This window comes from Ptychodera flava, unplaced genomic scaffold (genome assembly GCF_041260155.1).
Source record: "Ptychodera flava strain L36383 unplaced genomic scaffold, AS_Pfla_20210202 Scaffold_35__1_contigs__length_1935909_pilon, whole genome shotgun sequence".
Lineage (NCBI taxonomy): Eukaryota > Metazoa > Hemichordata > Enteropneusta > Ptychoderidae > Ptychodera > Ptychodera flava.
In genome coordinates this window covers 1,880,978-1,901,495 of record NW_027248357.1, presented here as the reverse complement: position 1 = coordinate 1,901,495, position 20,518 = coordinate 1,880,978, and the positions used below count along the sequence as shown (strand labels likewise).

General features: G+C 38.5%; 1 protein-coding gene across 1 annotated transcript in view; it reads right to left on the bottom strand.

Annotated features, from left to right (window-relative positions):
- Positions 1-20,518, bottom strand: part of LOC139127722 (TBC1 domain family member 22B-like) — a 52,476-nt gene that overhangs the window by 24,301 nt on the left and 7,657 nt on the right. The window contains exons 3-4 of the mRNA XM_070693616.1: positions 17,117-17,187; positions 6,924-7,052 (exon numbers count right to left, since the gene is read on the bottom strand). Of these exons, the coding sequence (XP_070549717.1) occupies positions 6,924-7,052; positions 17,117-17,187 (200 nt within the window). The remainder of the gene's footprint in view (positions 1-6,923; positions 7,053-17,116; positions 17,188-20,518) is intronic.

Here is a 20,518-nt window from a genome sequence, read left to right as displayed (position 1 = left end):
CATTTGAACAACGTCACATCTCAACCCCGGGGTCTACCTGTACGCCAAACACTGTGACGGTAGGTGCAGCAGTTTGGGAGCTTCTGCGTGTGACGGACATACATCCGCATGTACATACATACATACAGACATACAGATGCCACCGACTCACCATATAAGCTCTTTTGATATTTATATACATACCAAATATGAGCTAAAAATACCGCAAATGGCACTGGGACATAATGACCGCCTAGTATTATCGGCATTTATCAACAACCCCGCTCACTGTGAATTAGACAGACCATGGAGTCAATGTGCAACATATAGCTGAAAGACTATTTTTTCACATTGCGATTTTAAGCCCGTTTTTGTGTGAAAAGGGACATGTATATGTGTATGGAGAAAAAAAGCAGAAGACATATTTGTAAATGGTTTGTTGAGTGACAATCATGTATGCATCTCTTAAAAAATTTTGGGGTTATAAGGTATAACAGTAGTGTAAGAATAATGAGGTTAGAATAAGTGTAGTAAAGCTAAGTTGACAGTAATTATGTCTTATGATTACAAAATTATACACTAAGCTAAGGAAATCTGAATGAAATAAATGTTGAAGGTAGTAATTGAAGCTTAGATAGGAATAAACTGAATTACTGCTAACAGGTTGGTAGAAGGCCGCCACAGGAATTGGTCCATACCACGGTGTTGGAAACATACAGCCAATCTTGCCTGCCACCCTTATTACAAAAAGGTCTATAAATATTAGTCAATTTAGGGGGGCAAGATGATCAAGTAGGGCGGCAAAGTCATGGTCATCTTTTTGTCTCATACCTTGTGTAAAAGTTCATGAACTTTACATAAATCTTGCTATAGATTTGTTGCTAATTGGCAATAACTGTGTTTCAGATCATTTGAGAGCAATCCATCCATGACAGGTTTTAATTGTAATATAGCTTCTATTTAAAGGAGAGAAACTTCTCAAATAATTTTTATCCCTGTAATTTCCTGTGAGAACACACAGACAGATGCTCAGGACAGATGCTGGTGCAAGCTTGATAACTAACCTAAAACTTGTAACTTCAATGTGAATGTCACAGTCTGTATATTGACTCAAGGATGTTTACTTGATTGAAGTGAGCAGATGTAAGATAATGTTGGGACACAACAATAGAAGTCTTCAGGCTTTTGTTGTCTCAGGCTGTTGTCATGGGACACAAAAAAATGTTCCTGTGTAGCACTGTGTCCACTTTCAAAGCATCACCATTATCAATGAGAAATGAACTGAAGTCACAAACAAATCTTATTTCCATGCTAACAGACCATGTTTGAACGACACTACAAATCTCTGCCACTATATCATGTACATAGAACATCTGGTCTTGAAATCAATGTGCGTTTAATAGGTCAAGTATATAGGTCATAGGTCAAATGCCTAGGGTCGTCTCAAATGTGAGAATCTAAAGTATGAAATACGTCTTTTTTATCACTTTTGTTGCCCAAAAGAGCGTGGAAATCTCTGATACTTCGAATCAGCCATCCTGCATATTTCTAACATTCATCAAAACCACATTTCTGTTCGACAACTCATAAAACAGTCCAAAATGCAGGATTGGTGTACCTTCCAAAACTACATATATGAAAGACCCCTAAAAATCAATTAGTTAAAAAGGAGGGTTAGCAATTTCCAAAAACTATCTAACCTCTACTCTGTTTAACTCCATTTTTAGGAATCGGAACTTTGAACACAATCTGAATATCTGTACCAAATATCAACAGTCTATTCAGTGGTTTTGACTTTTTGTTGTTTACGGAAAATTTTCAATGGACGATGTCAACCAAAGCCCATCACAATAACATGATGACCTTCGGTCATTATGTTAAATATGGACATACATACATACATACATGCATACACACATACATAAATACATGCATACATACAGACAGACTTAAATACGTAAGACTGACACCAGACAGACACCCATCTCAATCACCTTTTTAGACTATAGTCTATAGTAGTCATAAAGTTACTAAGATAACTTTACAAATCAAAACCAAATTAAAAGGCACCAATATTTTTGTTTGGGATGAAATATGTAACATCAATAGAAAGCCTTCATGACTTGTCTCTCAAAGGTCACTGTCACAGTGCAAAGGGTATACTGGGTAGCTGGTCTCAGCCAGCTAATATACACACAGCTATTAGGGCCATCAACATTTGTGAAGAAGAAGACTATGTGGCTTACCAAAAAACCCATCTACTAAATGAACTGCCACTTTTAACTGAAATTACTTTTTCCATACTTCTCTGTACATTTGCATAAGCTGATGGGCTCAGTCCTTTTGTGATATTATGTATGCTATGAGAAAGCAAAATTTTCCTTTCAATGATGCACAGTATAGTCCTACAGCCATTGAGAATGCCATTGGTGATTGTTTATCAAGTATTTGATATTTATTGTCAATTAAAAATCTAAAGCATTTGCAGATATTCATAACTCTTGCTTTAAAGAAAATCTATGTGATTTTCAATCTCTAAATGTTGCTGCCTAAGGATTCTACCTAGTCACTGCATATCAACTAAATTAAGAGAACTAAATTGTTAAAGGGCAGGGCGGGGTATAAATAGCAAGCTGCCCAGTTGGAAAATCAGTTATGCAAAGCGTGTCTTGTAGCGTCACGCTCGATCGCTCCCTAAAACCATGCCATATAATGGTCACTGTCGAAGAAACTTAGACGTCCGTGCGCATGTATCTAACTATGAATGTCCAGTGATTGAATGTATCGAAAAAATGTTACGATTCGAGCATAAATAAAGGTGATTTTGATCGATGAAGTTATTTCTCTTTGTCTTCAACTAGCGTGGCAAGCGGCCATAACAAAGGCCTGCAAGCTGTCAATCAAAAACCGACGCGCTACAGGTGTAAATCGGTAAACGTTTGCAATGCTAACATGTTAGATACGGCACAAACATATCAATTTCTGTTATCCAACAAATCAACTGACATTATAAACGCTAATGAGCGTAGAGGGTAGGCATAATACCAGTCGGTGAAATGATAACGGTAGTTCTCTTTTGGAAATATGTAGTGGCCCTGAAAAGGGCCGTTTTGTTTGTGTGTGTGTTCACTTTGGAACACACACGAGAGATTACCTTTGTTCTCGTCTCAGTGCCAATGATGACCACTGTAAGGTTGCTCGGGAAGGTTTGGATACAGGGAACGGGCCTGGTGAACGACGCAAGCGGGCTTGATTTCTCGCTTGTGTCATCACGCAACCGTCCGAGCGCATTCTGTCAGCCTTCTTTGCCAAATATCGCTCATCACGCCAGGCTTGTCTTCTGTCAAGGAGCGTCCAGTATTTCTTGTACAAGCGTTTTCTGATACTGGCATTACGGACGGTAGGTACCTGACCAGTACCTAACCACCCTTGCTTGTACGTTGTCACGCACGGCTGGCAAAGACAGTAGGAACATTCGGCTTTACCTGCGTCTCGCGGGACTATGAAGTCGATGCCAAGTCTTGTGCCGTCTTCTTTCGCTTGTCGTTCGACGTAGTTCGATGGCATCAACGGTTTGAAAATCCCATCCAAAGTGGGTAAACAAACCACGTATGGCGATTTCTTGCTCTTCGTTCACGACGATTTTCAATGTTCGTGACATCTCGGAAATCAAGCGGACCGTGGATGTGCTGTGTTCGTTCGTTTACAGAAACGACTCAAGTGATACTGAAACTACATTCAGGGGGTATAAATGCTCAAAAATTGGCGACATACTGTCTGTGCAGTGAATGACGGAAACGATCGTCGCGACAAAAGGGTTGTTGCCTATTTCGAGCATTATTGTGTGAACAGGTGAACGCCATAATTTGTTTCTCTTTCTCACGACGCTAGACGTATCAAGAGACCCACATGGGTTTTTGTTTCACACCTGGACGTGGACACGTCGGCACGACGTTTATTTTGTATTCTCTGTTCCATGAATTGGAACTCAAATTACCTTGCAGACAACGACAAAATAGGTATATATAGGTGTATCAAAACACATTCTGCGAAACGAAAGTGCTAGTAGCAGTTTCATAATCTGCAGATCAAGAGTTACATGCGGTGTTTAGTTTATCAGCTTTGCATTCTATATTGTAAGTTTGACAGTTGTGTGTTTGGAACACTTGCGATGAACATATTTAGGGGAATTTTCTTGAAAAATCTGTGAGATGTACCATGATCACACATTGAAAGGCACGCAATTTTTGTTTCTTGAAGCATACATGTAGCTAGGGTATGGAGATTTTAGAGTGATCCATCTCCTCAGCATTACGAGTTGTGTTTATCGAAATAAAGATTTTCAAGATTATAATCATTGGAAGTTTTTTTACACTGTCGTACGTACGCCGTACGGCACTGATGCACAGCCATGTTCGGACGGGACGACGAGCAAAATACAACTCCAATTCTCTGACGTGAGACGTTTGTCGACTTGGTCAATTAAAATATGTTTGACAGCCAATGAGTGCGTTTGAAAACTTGCAGTGGATACACCAAATATTTTGCCAAATATGCTTTGTAAGCCGATCAGGTTGAGTTTTTTAAGTCGAATACGGATGATAGAGTACAGTCTCATGGAATAGTATGCGAGAACTTTTAATCGGTGTGACAACTCCCCCCCCCCTCTCTCTCTCTCTCTCTCTTCTCTCTCTCTCTCTCTCTCTCTCTCTCTCTCTCTCTCTCTCTCTCTCTCTCTCTCTCTCTGCGCATTGCCATGTTTTATTGAAATAAAGATTTTTTTTCATTTTGTGCAGCATCGTAGAAATGAAGAGTAAAAGTCTAAAAGTACTATTCAGTTATAACTTTGCAATTCGAGTGAGTTTGGTTGCGTCACGGCCACTTTATGTTGTGTCACGGCTACTCTACGGCCATGGCCGTGCATTTTGGAAATATCTTTTTTGGGTTTCGGATAAACTAACGTTAGAATAAGTACGTTTATTGACTATATGTTTAGGGAATATAATATAACGCCAGCACTAGCAAGTATAGTCAAGTTGTACGTCGATCCTATTGGGTATGTCGAAGCGTGAACCGACCTTTTGCGTAATAAGTTTGGATACGTTTCCAATTTGGAGCGATCTCTCTCGCTCTCTCTCCTCTCCTCTCCTCTCTCTCTCCTCTCCTCTCTCTCTCTCTCTGCATTTCGATGTTTACATGTAAAAATCTAAACATCGACTGAACGGCATCGCTCTAAGATCGCTCACGTTCGGTTTGCACATCTTGTGGAATGCATTTTACACTGTACTATAGCACACTACAGTAGCTCCAAAAACAAACTAACACAGAACCCAATCTAATTCCGTGCAAGTTAGCTCATCAACACATTCGTTGGTAGACTGGTCAAGCTTGGGTCGGCGACATAAAATAATCGCAGTGGCCCAAGATATCGAATATGGGTATGTTGTTCTTCATCGACAAGAGGTGTCAATGGTGTCTTGCTTTTGCATAATGAATACGCTCATCTTGACAAGCCTTACGTTGCTATGTAAATGTCACAATGAAGCTGTCAATCATACGCTGGATAGGAGTAACCAAGCCAACGCTACGTGAATAAATTACTGATTAAAATTTTACTGGTTCACTGACGATCACGAGGACAATTTTGCAACAATGTTGATATTCAGACACAGATCCACACCACACTGTACAATAGACGTAATAAACGTCCATGACCGTAAAAAAGGACCCATAATCTGGTGATGGGTGGTGTCAGCCAGAAAGTTTCATGCATTTTCACATTGTTGTGTCTATCTTGTTGCCTTTTCCTTCCATTTCAAAAGCTCACACGATTAAAATATTGCTCCTTTCTGAAAATGGTATGAACCACGTGAATGACGCTTCGCGCCAAGAACATAAGTTTTGTGAATGCGTCTAGCAAATAAATCGAAGAATAAATTACGGCAAGTTCAAGTCGTAGACTGAAAGCGCTAGCAGTCGCAAAATGGAAATGCCAGCAGTCGCAGATGACATTTTCTTACAAGTGCTACCAGCACTCTTTTCAGTAGCACTCTGTGTTTTGAGACATCCATACACACCTCGAAAAAATACAAAAATCGCTCTTTTCAACCTGGCATTCGCTCTGTACATAGATGGCCGTTCTTACTTTGATGATTGTATGGGTTTTCAATGACATCGTTGATTTTAAATCAAAAGAAGTGACATTTTTGCACACTCTTTCCGACACATTTGCTAATTCTCGTCCGGGTACAAGAAGACTTCGCATCGCGACGATTCACGTGTGCTCGACATGCTCTATGTCCCGGGACCGCTTTCTCGAACGTACGTAGCGTGGGGCCGTTCTCACTTGTTACCGTCTTCATATCGTGTTGTGTGCCGAACATGGAAGTATTTACGCATACAAACTAGTTTTCTGTCAAATAAAAAATGTATTTCTGAGAATTAACCGCCCTCCACAAAATTTTGTGGAGGGACCGTGCTTTGCCGTTGCATTCGAAGCGCTCACTCAAAGTCGAAGGGACGCACTGAATCTGGCAATGAGCCTTGGCCTGAGGCAAAAGGTCGCAATGGCGACGTGTCTCTAACGGAACGTAATAACGTCAGTTGCGAAGGTGTCATGGATTGACTGTTCATAAATCTTTGTCATCGCACGTTATTGCTATAAGCATTGCTGGCTTCATGAAACATTGTTTCTCAGTCAGTATACTGGTATGGCCGTTGTATTCAGTAACGTATAATCTGTTGTTTGCATGGCTTGTTCATAACCTCCTGTGCACACTAATCAAAGTTCTTATCTATATTTACTCGTGACCGTAATAAACATTGACAGAAACATTCGATCCCGCCCGTGAATGTCAAAGGTGAACGGGCTTAACTTGATCCCGGGTATCAAGTCCCTGGCCTTTAATATGCCAATATGTTTACAGAACGCTTCATGGTATTACCTGTCGATAAGTATCTCTGTGTATTGGTTCATGCCTGGTTTCATAATATTGGTCTATAAAGCTGAAATACTCTGCTCTCTTCCTTTCTAATGTAAGACTTCTTCTGTCAATATTGCTTGGAAGATAACCCTATTTGTAAAGAAAAAAACAAGTTAATATGAAATCTTTCGAGATCCACAACAAGTAAACATTAATATTTTGTTCTCTTTTAAGCCTCCCAGGCCGATACCCCTCTTCAAATGTACATGGGCAAAAACCAAATTTAATTTTGAGTTACATAACACACAGAACTACATAAAAATATGGTGAAAAAAAAATTTAATATCATAACAATGAATAAAAAAATACCGCAACAATACAGTGTCGCTCACATTTTATCATAATTGGTACATCCCAGTATGGGTACCAAAGATCAACAATACATGTTGTTTCTATCTGTTCAGTACAGGGAAATTATAGATGTCATGACAATGATTTCTGCACAGTACATTACCAGAAAAACAACAAGAAATATTTAAACCAGAAAAAACAAGAATGACAAAAGTAAATAAGGTCTGAAACTTTAGGTACTGGAGGTCAACTTTAGCAACCTGCATAGCAGAGGAATGTTTCAACTCAGCTAGTCCCTCTTAGTTTGAGCAGGTCTGTATATATGTAACAGTTCATGAACAATGACAGGAAATGACTCATAATCTGTTTCAGTTAATGCCACCACTCCTACACATTTGAGGGATTTCCCTTTTTCTTACCTCATTTGCATATTTTTGACACTGACATGTTCATTTGAACAATGTCACATCTCAACCCCTGGGTCTACCTGTACACCAAATACTGAGATGGTAGGTGCGGCGGTTTGGGAGCCTTTGCATGTGACGGACATACATCCGCACATACATACATACATACATACACACAGACATACAGATGCCACCGACTCACCATATAAGCACTTTTGGTATTTATATACATACCAAATATGAGCTAATGATATGGAAATTGTTGTATGACAGTCATAAGTATCTGGTGACCACCAGAGAGAAATACTAACATTAGTCATAAATAATACACTTGTGGTGCGGCCACTTTACTGTTGTATAAAAGGAAAAATAGGCGATCGGTATAATAAATGTAAGGGTCATTATCGGCATCCTGTTGTCATGCTTGAGATAACATTCTACTAAGATGTCTCGCCTGCCCAATTGATATCGGTCATACCACTGCAGAGACACTGTCAGCTTGCACTTAGACAAGAACATCGATAATATCGGTTGCAAATACCATCAGGGTAAACCCTTCAGTGAGGACGTAGCAAGCTTGATTATACAAAATATAAAAGAATGAGGTGGCAATCTGGCATCTGGCAAGGTACCATTAGGAGCTTACAAAGAAACAAGCACGTTTTAAGATATGTCTGGAAGGGGACAGAAAAGTTTGGAAGAGATATATCAGGACAGGTTCCCTTTAACTGACATGGAGGATACACCGTGCCAGGAAGCTCCTACATGGTGACATGGCATATTTGGATGGCTGAAGATTAAAAGACCCGGGCCATGTACCCCATAGTGTTGTTGTCATGGAAATAAGCACAAAATGTGTGATGCTCTCTAACACTGACTACATTTGAGACACAGGAATTTAGATACTGAAATGCCAAAGTAAACTGAAACTCGCCTCTTCAAGTCTTTTCATTCGTAATTTTTGTAGTTTTTATGATAAGTTTTTACAACATGTTGCTTTTTACCTTTGCTTTTTTACTGTGAGTTTAAAACAATTTTATGTTTCAGTCTTCTATTTGTTGATTTTAAGTGTAAAGCGCATTGAGATTATTTTAATGGAATGCACTATTTAAGAAATAAAGATTAAGATGAAGATTAATGCCGTTGCCAACATCATTTGTATATTTTATAATCAGTCTGAAATATCAGGCTAATTCTGTCCACTGGGTGCCAATAATAAAGTCATTATCACCTTTTATAGACAGAATTTCTGCTCGCACCAGAAAGGCTTAATCAACAGTAAAGTGGTCACTGCTGTAACATCATCCTGACCACACTTACTCTGACTGGTTCATTTCCTTCTGATTTTCTGATAGGTACAAAACATATTTACAATATGCAGCTATTCAGAAGAGTCATACAATATAGCTTGTATTTTTTTTTCACAGGAAAAATTCTTATAGTAGAAATTTTAAGATAACTTTCTTGTAAAGTGTAAATGCTGGCTTTGGGCAGCACAAACGTCATGATACTGAAATATTTGATATGATACTGTGTGACTTGCACATACAGCATGCAGTCGATGTATTCATAGCATGTTACTCTCGTTTTAGCATTGTGACATAGACAATTACATGCATACCAGTGCGTGATTTCAAATACCTGCGATGAAATTCTGATGGTATTTTAGCAAAAATATAGGCAACAACAGTGAAACAAACAACATAACATATCGTGACTGTACTTAAATACTTGGGTCTGTATTGCATATCGAGCCGTGCACAATTCTTTGTCTATGAGTCTGACATGCATGTACTTCCTACATAATTCCATCAAAATATATGCACATCCTCTCATCAGTGATCAGAGTCAATTGTGATGTCAAAATCAAAACATAACCTATGAGATTATTCGAAATAAACAAAAAATCAAATTATCTATGTGCCAAAAGCACGCCATCCTCTCAAAAGCCAAACAACTACCGGTATAACTAGTAAAATACGCAATGTGAATACTGATCATGGCCTCACTTTAGCCCTGTTGATTGCTGAGCTACACTACAAGCTGCAAATCACTTCGCTTGTACCCGTTGAGTGCGGTCTACAGAGGTCATCATTCTTAAGTTGACTGAGTGTCTGTCATATCAAAAAATAGACCAAATGTTGACCAGAAAGTATCATCGCTATCAAAATCAAATTTACGAGGCATGTCCAGATAGACAAGGAAATGTTTAAAAAGTAACAAAATGGACAAGACTGAGAACAAGACGGCATTGCCTTTGATTCTGAACTCACGTTTATTTTAGTCCTTTTATTATGCTCATTTGCACACTGTAAGTGTAACTATAGCAAATTCAACTAAAAATCTACCAAAATGGAAAAAAATTAAGTTGTACACTAATTTTCTATCTTTGTTTTTTTCCTTCTAAAATATCCTCACATGTCACAAACAAAGAGACAGATAGACAGACAGACAGATTGGCACAAACACACAGACTGACAACATTGGCTGACTTGGGCATATGCCAACAGGGGCCAAAAATCACACAATCAGCTTGTTTCTACTGTTTGACTTTGCTCTTACAAATAGTATGCGCAAATGTAGGTGTGTAAACAGTTTCAATTTTTTGGATGGATTGAAATGTTTTTGTATAGAGTTATAAATAGTGTTGCTGATTGTGAGTATCTGCAGAGTGATATTAATTCCTCAATGAAGTTGAGTAATACTTGGAACCTTCCATTCAACCCATCAAGTGTCAAATCATAGGGGGGTTTACACGTGTGAGTGAAGTCTGGAGTTGACACCGGAATAAATTTAAACCTGTGTCAGTTGGACGTGTAAACAGACAAACACCGAACTAACAAAGGACTAAATTAATTCGGAGTCGGAGGGCTGGTTCAGGTTCAGTGCTCCGTACTAAACAATGGCCTCTTTACACGTGTGACCAGAACACCGAACTAAACGCTGAACTATATCCTGTCTTCGGGCTTGCGGTCATTATCACGATGGATACTGTTCAAGTAAGAAGCGATCGCGATCGCGGCAACAATTGGTCAAAGGAAGAGATCAGGCTACTAATTTCAATCTGGCAAGACGAAAACATCATCCGTATGATGGACTGCACGTTGAGGGATCGGCAAGTGTATGAAGCCGGTGCTGCCAAGGCCAGGGAGAATGGACTCAAGAGGACAGCGGAACAATGCCACAACAAAATCAAACAGTTGCGACTCAGTTCAAGTCCGTGTCTGACAACAACCGTCATAGTGGCAGTGCTAGAAAAACGATGCCATTTTACGATGAGTTGTAGGTAGTAAAGGGAAAGCAACTCCACACATCATTGGGTTGTTTGCGTTTTGTGTATGATATTGTATATGATATTTGTATATCATGTTTGGCTGTTTTATGTAAAATGTTGCTTAGCCATGGCGAGACGTACCCGTAATCTACGTGTCTTGTGTTAATCTGCACTGGAGCGGAGAGACTACTGTGACACTATGATCCTTTGGCGCTATGTTTCGAAAACAGAGTTTTCTTCATCAGTCACTTAAAATTCATTTTTGATGTGTGAGACGTGTTGAATGGTTGATTGCTTTTATTTGGTAATATGTTGTTCCACTTACGTTTGTTGTTCAAGTAGGGAAGCTAGAATGTCTACTGTTTGATCTTGTTGTGTCTGTGTAGGTTCGTGTGAACCCGAGTTTGAGCTATTGTAGTTTTTGTGAAGTCTGGCGCTTATAAGTGTGTCGCCTATATTTCTGTTCCTTCTATATGCTATTATTGGTTGGTTTTGGAACAGTTTGTTTAGTGTGTCGTCTTTTTCAAGTTCACTCCAGTTTTATGTCAGGGCCTTGCTTGATTTTTGTCGTGTCGATGTACGGGCTATACGTTGTTATGAAGACTACTGTATTGTTGGTGGCGTATTGGTTTCTTTTTTGTTGTTCAAGCAGTCTTTTTCTGCTTTTATGATCTGTCTCTCTAATAATGCGTTCTATTTAATTTTTTTCACACTGTCGGTCTTGTAATTTTTCACTAAATTGTGTGACTTTCTGTTTAAAATCGGTTCGTTGTTACGTTTTCTGATGTATCGTAATGTTTCACCTTTGATCAGACCTTTGAATGTTGCTGCCGGATGACATGAGTTTCTTTGTAAGAACTGGATGTATCTGTTGGTTTTGTGTGTGTCTTGATGTCGAGAATATTCTCTTTGTTGTATCGACGACCTTTGTAGATAGTCAGGTCTAAATATGTGATTTCTTGAGAGGAGCTTTCAAACGAAAATTTGAAAGTAGGATGCATTTTGTTGATGTTTGATATGAATTCATTGAGTTAGTGTTGTGTTCCGATGAAAATCAGAAAAACATCGTCCCTGAACCTCAGCCAGGTCGGTATTTGTTGTTTGTGTTTCTGTATTATTCTCATTTCTGTCTCATGAAATGTAATATCTGCTATTTCTGGCGAATAAGGCAACCCCATTGAGCATCCCAAGCATCCCCATATTTGCCGATAGAATTCATCGTTGATTCAAATGTGTTGTTTATTAAGATTATTTCTAGCAGAGCTATCATGTATTTCGTTGTTGGTTGATTGATTATGTAATTGTTTGATGATCTTTCCTGATTTAATGCTCTGCCGACTGATTCAACTGCCTCATTATGTGGTGTATTCGTGTACATGGAAATTACATCCAGTGTTACTAGTGTTGCATTGGCCGGAACTTTGATTGTCTCAATTTTCCGTATAAGAGTTTGATCTTAACATGAACAAGTCATCGTTGATGACACAGTCCCCACTTGCTAATAATGGGTACTTTGATTACATGTCCTCAGAGAGGATAGAGTCCTCTTCATTAATAAGGTCTGTGATAAAAATACTTTGATACAGATGGCGCTCAATGGCCAAGAATGAGTTCCATGGTGATGAAAACATAAAACCAATGTAGGCCACCATCCTAAAGTTCATAAAATGAGTCAACTAGGAATTAATCAACAGGATGTTGCAAAACATTTTTGCATACAATTCTAACACTTAACAGATTATCACTGGTACCATATTTCATAAAGTTTGATGCAGTATTTACAACACTATGAGATCAACATCTGTATCATTTCAACACATTTGACGTTGTATTAATTTGTGGCTATATCACCCTAATTAGGAAAGTTCATTACTTATGCAATTACAAATTAATTAAAATGACACTGATAAATGTCTTTTTCAATGTTAAAGCAATGTGAGCTTAACATCAGTTAACATCTGTATAAAGTTTAATGAATTTGATGCAGTACATATTTCTTGACATATCAGCCTACTTACGAAACTTCAATAATTGACATGTTACTGCTACATGAGTGAAACAAATTGACGAGCATATGTATGAAATAGGTCAATGTCAACTTTGAATGATACTGGTGAAATATGTCTGAGTTATGGCTCTGTACATGAAAACATCGTAATAAAATGGCTGCCTAGCGACCATATTGGATCGTATCACATAAAAAATCGACGTAGATATGTATGACATAGGTCAATGTCCTTGTACCAACTTTGAATAAAATCGGTTGAGATATGCCTGAGTTATGCCTCTGTATATGAAAAAATCGTAACAAAATGGCACACACAGCAGCCATATTGGATCGTATCACAAAACAATTGAAGTGCATATCTATGACATTGGTCAATGTCCTTGTACCAACTTTGAATAAAATCGGTTGAGATATGCCTGAGTTATGGCTCTGTACATGAAAAAATCGTAATAAAATGGCCGCCTGCGGCCATATTGGATTGTATCACAAAACAAATCGACGTGCATATCTATGAAAGTGGTCAATGTCCTTGTACCAACGTTGAATAAAATCGGTTGAAACATGTCTTGAGTTGTGGCTCTGTACGTGAAAAAATTGTAATAAAATGGCCGCCTGGCAGCCATATTGGATCGTATCACAAAACAAATCGACGTGCATATCTATGACATTGGTCAATGTCCTTGTACCAACTTTGAATAAAATTGGTTGAAACATGTCTGAGTTATGGCTCTGTACATGAAAAAATCGTAATAAAATGGCCGCCTGGCGGCCATATTGGATCGTATCCCAAAACAAATCGACGTGCATCTGTATGACATATGAAGTAATCCTTGTACCAAGTTTGAATGAAATCGCTTTTTGCATCTCTGAGATATCTGTGTGAACGGACGGACGGACGCACACACGCACGCACGCACGGACATGACCAAACCTATAAGTCCCCCCGGACGATGTCCGTGGGGACTAAATAGATACCGACATCAGACGGGGCAAGGCCATCAATATTCTCTCCTATTAAATTTCTTTGCCGAAGGCGTCTCGATTGGTTGACAGAATACAAAAAAGAGCGTAGACAGCAGCTGCACGACGTGTGCCATTACAAGCAAGCGACTGTTCTCCAGCCCAGATATCGCTGAGGGCGCTTGACCCAAACTAAATTTATACCTTGTGTATGACGTGTAAACGTGAGATCGCTTAGATCGCTGATAAGGAATATTTACAAAGCGACTAATTAGATTCCCTCAGGTTTAAAAAAATACATGTGTAAACCCACTTCATTTCAGTCACTCGCCATAACAATCCCATTATCTACTCATATAGCATGAACGGTACCATTTTACGTCACGTTAATTCAATTACTGACTTAGGAGTGGATATTTCATCCACCTCGGTTTGGAGTAATCAGTGTTCTCCCCAGGCCGTTTAACAGGATCGGCCCCGATCCTTTCTTTTTTTTTGCCCGATCCCTTAATTTTTCGCCCGATCCTTTATTTTTCATGCCGACCCTGTTTCATGTCCGCTGATTCTCTTTAAATGTGGCTGAAGACCTATTGTTTCTCGGCGGCGATTTTGTCACTTTTATTTCAGCGAGCGTATCAAGTGTGAAACGGTTCTAATGTGGCGATAACACGACGTGCCAGATGATTAAAAGGTTTATTCCATCGCCAAAATGTGTGAAATGGTTAGACTTCTCCTTTCATGTCGATGCTTTATTTTACACACAATGAGGCAGGGTTATCGGGTGCAAAGCACCAATGGTCGCGCTTGTCCGCTTGTCTGTGAGGAGAATAAATAGGCCGGCCGTATTGCAAATGAACATCGCTAAGACGGATGAAACTTAAGATTCAAAAAGCATGAAATGTGTTACGCTGCCGATCGTACAGATAACGGCTATTTTATACAACGGACATGGAGTATACTCAACGAAAGGCTCGGTGTTACATCTTTGCCAGCGGGCACTAAGTCAAAGCATGGAGGTAGTTCGATGGTCAAGCAATACTATAGGCAACTGGTTGAACTGCCGTTGCCACCAATGTCTCGCACTGGTAAGAATCCGAAGGTCAGGAAAAGTGATTTCGATCAGAAGCGGCTGAAATCGTACGATTGATTGAGACAAAAATCAGATACAAAAATGTATGGTACTGCCGCGTGTTCAGATCGTTGCGTGTCCGGGTTAGCCATTTCGAGATCTGTGTAGCAGTACGTCAACATGACGTTGAAGCCATGTGTGTCACCTCGTGTCACACATTCGTAACTAATTGCATGGATTTGTTCGATTGACTTTATGAAACAATTGCACTTGTTCCAGTTTCAAAACCCATGACCCATTTTACAATATTCAAGGCACCATGAAATGAAAGAAAAAGGAACTACATGAGCTAAAATAATCATTCGTGTGATCATCTGAATACAGCAGCTACGTACGTACGGTTAGGGTATACAGTATAGGTTCAAAGGTCGCGTGTGTTCAAGTTAAGTGTGCTCCACACAATGCACGGCCGCGGCCGATGCTACGCAGTTGTCAAAGTTTCGTACGTCTGTCGAAGTAGAAGTCGATGCAATTTTAAATCTTGTTCTTGAAAATACCTGATATCAATATTTTCGGGCTTCTCTTTATTATGAATTGAGTTTAAAGTCAACATATTTCTCTGCAGGCATGCTCCTCTGACTCCGAATTGTAAGTGCAATATTCAGTCCCATATGAACTTGTCCGTGTGACTGTTTTGCCATGGACGTTTAAAAAAGACGTCCATGGTTTTAGAATAGCAATCTGGCTACAGACAAACATGTACGGTAGTAACAGAGGATCACATAAAACGTCTGATTTTGAATGTTATTCTAGAGAGAACTGGAAGACTTTGAATGAAAATATGGATGTAATATATAGTGCTTAAAGTGCATGAAAGATCTTACTTTATTCTTTTATTGTTGGATTTTTCTGATGCTACGAAGTGACGTTTATATCACATAATTAACATAAAATTTACATAGTTATTGTTATGCAAATTAGCCGATCCTGTTTCGAAAATTTCTGGGAGGAACACTGTTAATCATACAAAAAAATAATAACCATATCTAATCGTAAATTAGGTATGATAAAGTGTATTTTGGGCTTCAATGCTTCCCAGAATGCCAGTAAGACTTTGTATTTACCCTAATTAGGAGTGGCTTAGAATATTGTAGTTGTCTGTGGGCGGGTACATCCAGACAGAATATAAAGGCTTTGGAAGGGGTTCAATGAAGGGCTACTCAGTATATCCTTCATTACGCAGATTAAGATTACAAAGACAGGCTTTTTAAACTAACCTTCTGCCTCTTACATACAGAAGAGAAATAGCGGATCTAATATTTTTCTATAAGTGTTTTAATGGATGTTATGATGTAAATTTAGATGACCTAGTATGTTTTTATAGTTCCACTTCCAATTATCCCGGTAGGAGATCTAGTAATGTCTATTTGAAACTCAAACCTCATTCCTGCCACACAGAATCATTTACACATTCTTATTTTAACAGAATTATTCCCTTATGGAACCACTTGGATTCACACATCAGATCTTCAGACAGTCTATCTCTTTTTAAATCAAATGTGAATTTGTTTTATCTACAGAAATTTAAAATCATTTCAGTTCCACTGACACTTGTACATGGATAACAACATGTTGCTGTCAGTTGCCATCCAATGTAATTTTGCTCCTGTGTGAGATTTTATCTGACATTTTCTCTGTTTTTTATTATGTGAATATTTGACAATCAGTTTGTCTGCATGTCGTAGTCCTTTAACCTTTTTTTGTGGGACAGTGTTAGAGGTGTTTGACACATGTTTGTCTCTACCATTCACTGAATTCTGTTTCAGTTTTGACTTTGTATTGTTCAACTGTGGTGCAAAGGATTTTTCTCTTGCCTTCTTGTTTTTTTCTTTATTTTTGGAGTCTCTGTTCTGTCTTGTAATCGATGTATGCCAGTGAGGAAGTATAATAAATAAGTATAAATGAATGACTGAACAGAAAACAACAGTTGTCGTATGTAGCAACACAGCAAATGGCAGAAGGAAGCAGAGCACATGGAAAGTGGCTGCTTTATTCACACCAAAGCAAAATCGAACTTTATGAAAACATAGAGTCATGATGCCATATGGGGGCGCCCTGACTCAAGAGACAATATGAATAACTTACTAGTAAAATTTTCCATGTTGTTGACCTTACTGAAGGTGGAATACCTGACCAGCTTATCTTCCGTAATTCCTCTAAAAAAAGAGAAAAAAAACTAACTGTAGAATCACTTTTGCTATACCAAGATTTCTATCTCCAGGAGAGCGCAAGCGATATAAATAAGAAGTTTTCTGCAAGACATATAGTGTAATAAAGACAAGGGTGAGCTTGATGACAATAGCAAAGTCTTGCTGTTAATCAACAAGACAATAGAATAGATGGACAATATCCCTAGAGACCTACAACACACATTGGAAGTCATGTGAAAGCTGCATCTGTAAAAAAATTTAAAGCATCAGTGACACAGTGTTCCTATTTGATCATCACAGAAGTAACTTTGATATTTAAATTTGAATGTGTAAAAGCTACCAGACAGAAAGTTTCAATGGTGAAGATATTTTGCTTAAAAATTCAAAATTGGCCAAAAAAATGTAATAATGCAAATTTCACAATTTTTTACACATCAAATCATCCAATGGCAACAACAATTTAAACATTCTCTTGCAGATATTTTTGGAGGAACAGTTGTCTTACAAAATATAGGAAAATTGGGCCCCCTCAATGGGCTAAACTGGGAATTCAAAGGGACCACAGTATAAACAAACCCACATGCACACATGCGCATAGAAATACATGCATTTCTGAACGCGTTTGTACACATGGGTTTGTTTGTACTGTCATTACCTGATCTTTTAGACATACTGATGTGTTGGACCATTGACATGGGTAAATTTCACCCCATTTCATAAAGCACAGCATCAATGACATTTGGCTCACATTTGGTTTGATGTAACAGGCCAGAGTGAGTGCACATACATTTAACCCTTTCACCACAATGGTTTGGCCCAAACGCATTGTTATCAATGGCAATTGTATACCTGTATACAGGAAATTGGGGGTGAACAGGTTAATAGTTTCTGTGGGCCTCAGCTTGTAACAATCATACTGTCAAATGCATTTGAACACATTTTGATGTATACATGTAGTCCATCAAATACTGATAGTACACTCCATGGCGTAGGTCCAAGGTTAGGAAGGGGTTTGAAATGCATGTATGTTGACTTAAAAACTCATTTCCTCATGTAGAGTAGCCCTAAAATATTATACTAAGTATTTACAAGAAAATGCTTTGAAATTAAATCGAGTTACTACTACAGCAAACATACAAATCTTCGAGACACTCCAACTTCCCAGCATGGGCCGCCATGTTTGTTTGGCTACATGTTATGCTCTGTAGATCACTGGGGACCTATTAACTATGTGGCAGTGTTTCATCTAGGATGCTACACCAGGGGGGGATTGGTCCCCCTCTACCGTAATTTTTGAGGGGGATTTTAAAATTTTTGGGGGGATTTAACTGAAACATATAATGACATCTTTATACGTAAGTTGTAATGTTGCAGTGATGTTACTTGTATTATACATACTACAAGCCATAAATTACTTGCTTACACAATCCAAGCTGCTGGCTGCAAACACCATCCCCTATAAGATTTTTTCAAAAGTAAACAAATTTGCGTATCACTGTTGTGAATGTATAGGGCTTCCAGAAGTGGCAGACAGCTCATTAATATTCATAAACATTACTATTCCTAAAAAATTGAAGCAAATTCTGTATGCTAAATTATTCTGTATGTTTGTTTGTATATATTCTGTATGTTTCCTTTCTTAGGGCTTAATGTACATTCAAACATAAAAATTAACAATAGTTAGCCATTCCCACTGTACTTTCAAGGGATTTTTTTCATTTTTCACTGAACTGTCTGCACTACAAAAAGCAAGAAAAAAATCTTTTGTAGTTATAAAGGAATGTTTTGTAGCTTCTGAAAAAAATAGTGTACTTGTTTGTCACGTTTTTACAGTGCTTATATCATCCCTCACTACTGTAAGTTTGGATCAACATTGCCCTATACAAACCAGTCAGCTGTATTTTTCTAGTGACCTAGCTGGTCTTGTAATTTTGTGCGAAGACTCAGTAGAGTTAAAATGAACAACTTAGAGGGTCGAACCTTAGTAAGCCATGCAGAGTTTCTCGATGTTAGATTCGCTCCAGTTGCTTTTTGTCAGTCATTTTAGAATGGGAAAATAACAAACAGAAAGGTTGGTTGTCACCGACAGTTAACTTTATGGTTTATTTGCCCCCCAAAATAAGTCAGTGTCTGTTCAATGAATTCAAAAACCAGACCCATTGACACCACAGCATGCTTGTGACTTTCATTGCATGCAGTCTGCACCGAACACGTTTCTGTGACAGTAAAAGTCCAAATTTTCGTGTCAATTTTGCTATCAGAATTATTTTCAGAGTGTTATTTATGGACATCCATACGATGCATAAAAAATTCAGTTTGTGTCCTTTTCTCAATCGTACAGAGATAATGTGACACAGAAACCTTATCGGGCTAGGGCAATGAACTTTTGTGAACGTAACTCTCAACAAGCTGACAGGCTTTCATATGCAAAATCAGCATACGGAAATTTACGTGTGGTATTGTTTCAACAGCAATTTATTGAAGCAGTTCAAAAAGTATCAAAATCGAATTAAAATTAGTCCCTTCCATGTAAATGTTCTTGCAACACTATACAATGCCCGTTACCACAGGTGCCGATAATGGGTCAAATGCACCGAAGTGTGACACCCATGATAGCAGCCATTCCAGCCAGGTCAGTGCAGTGCGCGATGGGGCGCCCCTTCTACCTGTGATTGGCGGCGCGCAGCACACAACAGAGGGGCAATCGCACATTTGTTTGGAATTTTTTTTAAATCTGCCAGGACCGCCCCCCCCCCCCCCCCCCCCCGGATATCAAATGGTCCACCCCTTTGTATTGACCATCTTTGCATGAGTTATACAATAACCAGATGGCAGGAAGTGTGTCAACTGTTTAGAACCTTGATATTTTTAAACATTGAAAAACTTTTGGAATATTTTTGTTGAAAACAAAACCTGCTAAAATCACCTCAGCTATGTTTTCTAATGAGTTTTTACCGCATTTCAACACCAAATACAGTTTACCATATCAAATGCTTACTAAATCACCACATTATACACTCTTAGTTCCAGTAGGTACAAAAATTACCAAAAAAATCTTAAAAATACAAATTGAAAGATATCCTTGTAAATTGGCATTTGATGCTACCTACCTACGCACAAAATATCAACACATTCTGCAAATGGTTCCTGATTGTGCATCTTCACTGATTTTCACTTTTTTGTATCTCATTTGCATATTTTTCACAAAACATATTGATTTGAACAAATTCACATCTCCAACCTAGAATGCCCCTCAGTACGAAATATGAAGATTGTGGGTATTGTGGTTTTGTGTTTTTGATCTTAACGGACACACATCCATACATACATACATACA